The 7381-nt window shown below is 46.5% G+C and overlaps 1 protein-coding gene across 3 annotated transcripts; it reads left to right on the plus strand.

The window, feature by feature from the left end:
* Nucleotides 1-689: 689 nt before the first annotated feature.
* On the plus strand, nucleotides 690-7381 carry mideasa (mitotic deacetylase associated SANT domain protein a). 3 transcript variants are annotated; one of them, XM_088361192.1, is made up of 13 exons: nucleotides 690-1247; nucleotides 1597-3068; nucleotides 3959-4174; nucleotides 4278-4620; nucleotides 4702-4768; nucleotides 4841-4983; nucleotides 5064-5167; nucleotides 5280-5355; nucleotides 5618-5706; nucleotides 5778-5921; nucleotides 6232-6336; nucleotides 6533-6699; nucleotides 6776-7381. In XM_088361192.1, exons 2-13 carry the CDS (start codon nucleotides 1761-1763, stop codon nucleotides 7035-7037), a joined length of 3024 nt encoding a protein of 1007 aa, XP_088217318.1. In that variant the 5' UTR covers nucleotides 690-1247; nucleotides 1597-1760; the 3' UTR covers nucleotides 7038-7381. The 3 variants fall into 3 exon arrangements, with proteins under 3 accessions (XP_088217318.1, XP_088217317.1, XP_088217319.1); XM_088361191.1 differs by having other exon boundaries at nucleotides 691-1247; nucleotides 6229-6336; XM_088361193.1 differs by having other exon boundaries at nucleotides 692-1247; nucleotides 3959-4153; nucleotides 6229-6336.

The raw sequence follows: 7381 nt of genomic DNA on the forward strand, positions 1-7381 counted from the left end.
CCTAAAATAGCCAAGTCAAACAGTTGGTGGATTTTCAGGTTGAAGACTTATAAATGTTATATGCATGAAAACGTCTGAATTTGAGAATTTTATAGAAACAAATTAAAGTGAAGATGTACGTTCGGTTTTGTGTACCACTGTTCCCCGGTTCGTAAACACACAATTTAAACCTTGCTGCACACTACCAAATAAAATTGTCACAAAATGTATCAACCGAAATAATTATCTCGTCTCAGTATAAAGACAAATTTACTCAGTGTGAAAGCTTGGCTTGTGTTTGTAATTTATGTCATCTCATGGGAGATTGTTGAATTTTTCAGTCATTGATAAATAAGATCAATCTAAAGATGTATTTTTTTTTTGTTGGAAATAAGTCATTTTCCGACCAATCAATTGAAATTAGACATTTTTACAACTGCTCACTTGATTTATACAGAATATTTTTTAAATAGCAATATTTAAGACGTCCCCTTTAATTTGATTATAATTAAATCACTATTTACTTATAAAACGAAAAATATAAGTGAGTATGAAAACATTTGTATGTAATATTTATTTTATTGATTGATGAACCAATTACTGTAGTTTTAGTATTCTGCTTGCAATTGACCCAAATATTGACGCAACTTCGAGCTGAGCGGGTCAACAAAACGAGCATACACAAATATAGTGGTGGGCGGGGCTCAGGCAGCAGGTTGGAAAACAGGATAAGCTCTGATCTGTTAGTGGGTGAGGCGCTGAGCTGCGTTCGTTCCATTTTTTTTTTTTTTTAGTGTGTGCACCACTTTCTGTCCGTTTGCACACTTTTGCAACTGTAACATTTTGCGCGTAATGTTGCGCGACTTCGGATCAACAGCGCACTTTTCTTGCGCGACGTTCCGATGTACGGAAATCGCAGCGTTTCTACACGCTGTCGCGGCGCGAGACTAAAAGTCGGTCAAGCGGAGAAGAAAAGTTGCAGAAGCGTTTTTCAGGAAAAGCGCTATTTCGCGAAAACAATGTGGAACATTGTAACTGCGGCGTGAATAGCCCTTTGCAGCACGTCGCTTTCGATTATTCAGTCAACTCCCCTTTCGCCATGTTTGCGGGCTTGGAAACTCGGGGTGAAAGTTAAGAGAGAGAGAGAGCGAGAGAGAGAGTTATGACATTTGTGGCGCACAATCCCTTCATGGATCTGCATGACTTTGATCGCCACCAAATGGATTCTTCCGGGCCGCCAATGGAAAACCAACTGTGTCATTCATAAGGTATTGCATTTTACATGGTGGCTTGTGTTGCATAATCGCCCCAGTGCTTCCAGTGCTTCCTTATTGCAGTTTTTTTTTTTAAACAGCTACCAGCGGCTGTAAGCTCGATTGCACGATCATCTTCATTTCCTGTATTTCTAGTTCGGCCAAATCGCAGCTATGCTCTCCAAGGTCCTTGTTTCTGCTGACTGAATCAAAATGATCATTTTAGCCCGACATAAACATGACCTAATGTTTTGGTTGTTGACTTTTAAGCGTGCTTGCTCTTTGACCTTTATGCCTGGGCCTCCATTTTCCTATTTACTCTATGTTTTCGTCCAGAGGTAAATAAAGTCTCCTGTTTTTAAAGGTGCTGCAACCTAAAGAGGATGTGAAGAACAGGCTTGAAACTCGAACTGAGATAATACGTTTCCTATCGGATTCATATTTCCTTCCACATGCCAGCTGTACACAAAAGGCAAGCGCAGGAAGTAAAAGCACACTACGAGACCTGGACAGCAAGATCTTCTCGATATGAGTCTTCCTCCTCAAATGAGTACTGACAAGAGCAGCAAGCATCCGGCAGTGGCGACCATGAAAGAGCCCTTGCAGCATTCGGGGGAGGCTTACTACGGACTGGGTCCTCCATCTTTGGAGTCGATCCAGAGTGACTCTGCCGGCAGCTCTGGTGTGTACAACCCAGAGAAAGGACCTCAGGTTCTGCCATCCTATCAGCAAGCCGCCCCGGTAAAGTGGGTGCACCAGGACTCCTTACAAGCTCCCGGGTGGGCTCAGGAAGCTCCTGGGCCAGGGTGGAGTCAGAACTTCGGGCCTTATATGAGCAGCGTGAACGCCCGGGGGCAGATGGCGTTCCACAAGGTCGTCCACGACCCTCTTCAGATGGGCGGCGACAATCAGCAGGTTTACAGAGATCCCACCCGGGGGTTGGAGTGGGAGCAGCATGCCATGCAGCAGGCCCAGCTGCAAGCATATCAGCAGAAAGGTGTGGAGCTGCAGGGTGCGGCCCACGTGCCAGCTCATAACACGCAGGGCTCCATGCTGCAGCCTTTCCAGACGACGTTCAACAAGCAGCAGTTCCCGCAGGGGTACTACTCGGTTTTCCAAGGCGGGAAAGGACTGCAGGGTTTGCCTTACGGCGAGCAGCCGAAAATGCAACAGCAGCAGCTGCTTCATCACATACAGCAGCAACAACAACAGCAGCAGTTGCAACAACAGCAGCAGCAGCAACAATTACAGAAACAGCATCAATTACAGCTGCAACTTCATCAGCAGCAGCAGCAGCAGATGCAGCAGCAGCAAATGCAGCAGATGCAGCAACAGTACCACCAACGACAACAACAACTGCACGAGCGACAACAACAAATGCACAAAATGCAGCAGCAGCAAGCACAAAACATCCCCCAGCAAGACACACAACCTCACGATTTCGTCACCTATCAGCTTCCGGAACCCCGTCCGCCCGACATCGCGCCAAAAAAACAAGCGGCGCCGATAGAAGAGCCTCCAAAGGAGCTCCAACCTGAGCCGGAACCCTCAGAGGCAACGCCGGCCACCCTGAGACGCTCACGCCGACTTTCCAGAGACGGGCAATCCCCATTGGCGCCGCCTTCGGTCAACATGTGGCCTCCAGCACCGAAGGAAACCGCCCAGAACGGAGTCGCTGTTCCACGAACAGGGGACGCCCCGGCCAACACGGGGGGAGTCATCCAGAGCACCCGGAGGAAAAGGAGGGCGTCCAAGGAGATCAACTTGGAGACTCTGGCCCAGAAGGCGTCTGAGATGCCCTCCATGCCTGAATCGCTGTCTGCGTGCAAAACTGAGGTTAAAAAAAAAATCCTTCCATACATTTAGTTTGAAAGACATGCTTAACTGAAGGCTCTAAAATTGAGTTTGAATTCCATGTGATTGGTTAAAAACCCATTCTTCCATATTTATGTGCAAAGTTTGCTCGACATGCAGTTAAGTGCAACAAAAGTTAAGAAGCATTTTTTTTAAAGAGGAAGAACTCCCTATTTCACTGTCCAACTTCCTCCAAGTCTTTCAACATCCCTTTCTTGACTTTTTTTTACGTTTGAATTTTGCCATCTTCGATTCTTCTCAGCTCGCTAAACAACTAGAATAGCGCTCATAATGTACACAAACTGAACACAACATTCGGTATAACATCAAAATCAGTTGCATGATTGTTTATTTAATGGTAGCTAATTATGTTCCGATATAGTTTGCTGCACTATTATGACGATATTGAGCTTAATGAGGAAAACAAATTGACTCTAGTTCAAGTCTTTGTAAATTTTGTATTGGGTCTCATTAGATGGTGCAAGGGGTCCACTTAAACGTGTTGTGTTGTAATCGAGCCTTTATACAACGTGTGTTGACATTGCTGCTTGTGTTTCGCACCTTCCCCAACTCGCCACAATCGCACTCGACGTCGACTGGGTGCAGCCGTACGATTTACGAGGAGTGCAAGTCATTGTGCCGCTGCGCACGAGTGTGTGCAGCGGCAGCTGCATGTCTGCACACCTCCACATTCCTCAGGCTCTCGCTCAGTCATTGAGAAGTCCGAGGGAGGGGCCGAGCTGAACAGTTGCACGCCCTTGTTGCCAAGAGCACGTCAAAATGTTTGCCAGTCACGGTTTATTTATTTATAATGGAAATAAAATGACTTCTCGTTGGATTACAAATCATTTGCATAATTTGTTCCGCAACAGGGAGATGGTCCTCGAGGAAAACCCGCCAACATGGTCCCTTTAATCATGCCCGTGTCGGTGCCGGTGCACAGGAGTCTGCCGCCGGGTCAGGGCGGGTCGGCACACGGACGAGCGGGCCAGCCTGAGCGACCCTCCGCGACCTCTGACTGCAAACCGTCCGTCATCGTGGCTTGTCGCCGATCTCTCCGAAACTCGGTGACAGACAACTTTGAGCAGGTCCCTTCATGGAGGATTTAGCTTTAGCTTTTTTGCACATTTAAAACTTGAATTCATTTTTAGACCAGATCGTGAAGTTGGTTTTTCTCCTTCCTCAATTTAGGATGGAGAGAATGATCCCAGATTGGACGAGGAGGGAAAAAACAAACAAAAGAGAAGACCCCGACCGGAGCCTCTCATCATTCCTCCACCCAGACCTTCCACGTTGATCCCAGCGTCCGTCTACTCCAGCATCAGCGCTTACCAAAGCAACCTTCGCTCTCCCATCCGCTTACCGGACAACCCTCTCGCCTTGCCCCCCTACACCCCCCCGCCCATCCTATCTCCCGTGCGAGAAGGCTCAGGACTCTACTTCTCCACGTTCCTCACCAACTTTGCCGTGAGCAACCAAATCCTCCCGCCGCCCGTCACACCCAAGACGGTCAGCAGAAGCCTCCTACGCTCCAGTAAGTCCTACTTGCAGAATAAACTGGATGTCAAATAAATGTTAGACCTTTGTTTAATTTCTTTTTTTTTTTTTTCTTCAGCAAGTTCAGACATCACACCGCCCGTTCTGCCCTTGATCACAGACGTCACGCCTGTTAGCCTCGAGCCGTAAGCTGGATAAAAGTAAAACCTTGAGGTGGCCACCATCTCCTCCCTCACACTGCTTCCGTTTGTGTGCAGGCGCATCAACATCGGACAGCAGTACCAAGCGGAAATTCCCGAGTTGCGACACCAACCTTTGGCTCAATTGGACCCGCACAAGGCGGACTTGGTTTGGCTTCCTTTGCACGACGGCCATCTTAAACACACAGAACCTGATTGCGGTTCGTAGCTCTCCTCGAACATTGATTTTTACTGGATTTCCATCCGCCCACTCACCAATCCTCCTCCTCATTTTTTTTAGTGGACAATCTGATGAGCATGGCTTGCTCCAGTGTGCTCAGCGGAGGAGGAACCAACCAGGAGCTGGCTCTGCATTGTTTACATGAAAGTGGAGGAGATTGCATGGTCAGTACATGATTTATCAATTGTATGTACAAATTTTAGAACAGAACAAAAAAGGGCTGCATTATGTTATAAAAAATATTTTGTATTTTTCTGCATTGATATGTATTTTTAGGAGACCCTCAGACGTTTACTTCATCAGGAACCAATCTTCCATAAAGGTCATCACCTGGCTGATTATCACTACTCAGGTTAGTCCGATACTTTGTAATTATCCGATAGAATTAAGGTTAGGCCTCATAAAGTAACGCTAACTCATGTCAGCCAATGTCTTCAGGCGTTGCAACTTTTTAGTTTCACTTCAACATTTAAGCCACGCCCACAACCGCCCATATAAGGGTGGAATCCAATGTTGGAAGTAGCAAGCCAGGCCCTCATGTTTTGTCTCACCGCTAAACACGAGTTACTCCTTTTACATGTTGACGATAACTTCCTTTTGCGATTTCCTCGTAGGTTCCGATCACTGGAGTGCGGAAGAAAAGCATTATTTCAACAAAGGGATGTCTGCCTACAGCAAGGACTTCATCTTGGTGCAGAAACTGGTACGCCTCTTCACTTCTGCTCACGCAAGATGCCGTTTGCAGAGAGTTGTCATGGTTTTTTTCCATTTCAGGTGCAAACCAAGACGGTGGCTCAGTGTGTTGAGTTTTACTACTCGTACAAAAAGCAGGTGAAGATTGCACGTAATGGGATTTTAACCTACGGCCCTTCCAACTCGCCGACGGAGAAATACACGGAGGCTGTAGTGGACGTTAAGGTAAGAGGTTGCTTCGTTTTGGATTTCACATGTCACTCATGAAATATATACACTCCAATGGGCCACAATTTGTGAATGTACCCCTCCCTCTTCCATTACATCCCCACAAGATTGCATAATTCCCATGGTCAATTTGTAATTTGGAAAATATTCCAGAAATTCTTCCGTTTTAGCTTCACATGGAATTCCCCTCCCCACTGCAAGCCGAGTCAGGAATATTTAAACCAAACTTTGCTGCATCTTTCTTCATACGGCCCAAAATGAGACGTTTGAAAAATGTTTTTTCCACTACTTGATGATTCCTCAGCAGTCGAAACCGAGCCACCTACAAATGGACGACAAGACGGAGCTTTCTCGTGAGCAGGAGACTAATCAGCAAGTGATGGTGGCTCACTCACTACAAACACACGACTATGTGAGTGCTTGATCCATAGCGTGAATTTGTCTAATTAATTACCGTATTTTCCGGACTATAAGGCGCACCTAAAAACCTAAAATTCTCTCAAAAGCCGTCAGTGTGCCTTATAGTCCAGAAAATACGGTAATGTCATTAATTCATGTAAAGTGTGAAGCAACCGTCTTCTCTGCAATAAACCGACTTGTTCTCCAAGGCGGGTAGTGCGCTGCTGGTCAAAGAGCCAGAGAACATCGTCAAGGATGCTGCCTACACATCAGCTCCTCACAAGCCTCGGAGTGACTCGGCAGCAAAGAAGGCCAAGGTGCCAGTAAAGCCCACGCAAGATCCTGACGCAGTATTTCCATGCAAGAAGTGTGGCAGGTACGACCTTGTGGATGACTGAAAAATAAAGCACTTGTGTTTTTAAGTGTACTCCATGTTCCAACTGTTGCATCAGGGTGTTCAACAAAGTGAAGAGCCGCAGCGCCCACATGAAGAGCCATGCCGAGCAAGAGAAAAAAGCTGCAGCTTTGCGCCAAAGGGCGGCGGAGGAGCAAGCGGCGGCGGCCGCCGCCCAAGCTCGCAAGGAGGCTCTGCTAGCCGTAGCGGCGGCGGCATCTCACCGAGGCGGGAACGGAATGGAGAGCCAGGAGGAACTGAGCTCACAGGAGGACTCATCGGAGGGGGACGAGGACAACAATGACAAGGACTGGCGCTGAGACCAAATTTTGGATTTCGGAGAAGATCAACAAGAGCAGAATAAGCACAAGTCTTCCTGTGGAACTCTTGCACTCCCATCCTGGTTGATAAAAGACGGTTTGTATACATCAACCAGGCCGGCACTCCATATTTTCACATATTTGTATCATTTTAAATAATATAAATGACTATTTTTGTCTAAATGCACTTCTGCAGTACGCTTTTGCCAATGATGCCTTTTTACAGTACTGTATATTCTTTATTTAATTAACTTTTTATTTGGGGGGGAGATCAAACACCAGGCATTTATAGGATAGGGATTTTTCCTGGGTTGGTTTGTATTGATCTGTTAATCTGTAATATA

The sequence above is a fragment of the Syngnathus floridae genome, chromosome 19 (assembly GCF_059516105.1).
Source record: "Syngnathus floridae isolate MCC-2025c chromosome 19, RoL_Sflo_1.0, whole genome shotgun sequence".
NCBI classification, from domain to species: domain Eukaryota; kingdom Metazoa; phylum Chordata; class Actinopteri; order Syngnathiformes; family Syngnathidae; genus Syngnathus; species Syngnathus floridae.

Bases quoted from the DNA above. Each gene is read 5' to 3' on its own strand.
- mideasa (XM_088361191.1), top strand. From the start codon at position 1,761: ATGAGTCTTCCTCCTCAAATGAGTACTGACAAGAGCAGCAAGCATCCG. The intron at 3,069-3,958 runs GTTAAAAAAAAA...GTTCCGCAACAG, and splicing joins TGTCTGCGTGCAAAACTGAG to GGAGATGGTCCTCGAGGAAA. The intron at 4,621-4,701 runs GTAAGTCCTACT...TTTTTTCTTCAG, and splicing joins CAGAAGCCTCCTACGCTCCA to CAAGTTCAGACATCACACCG.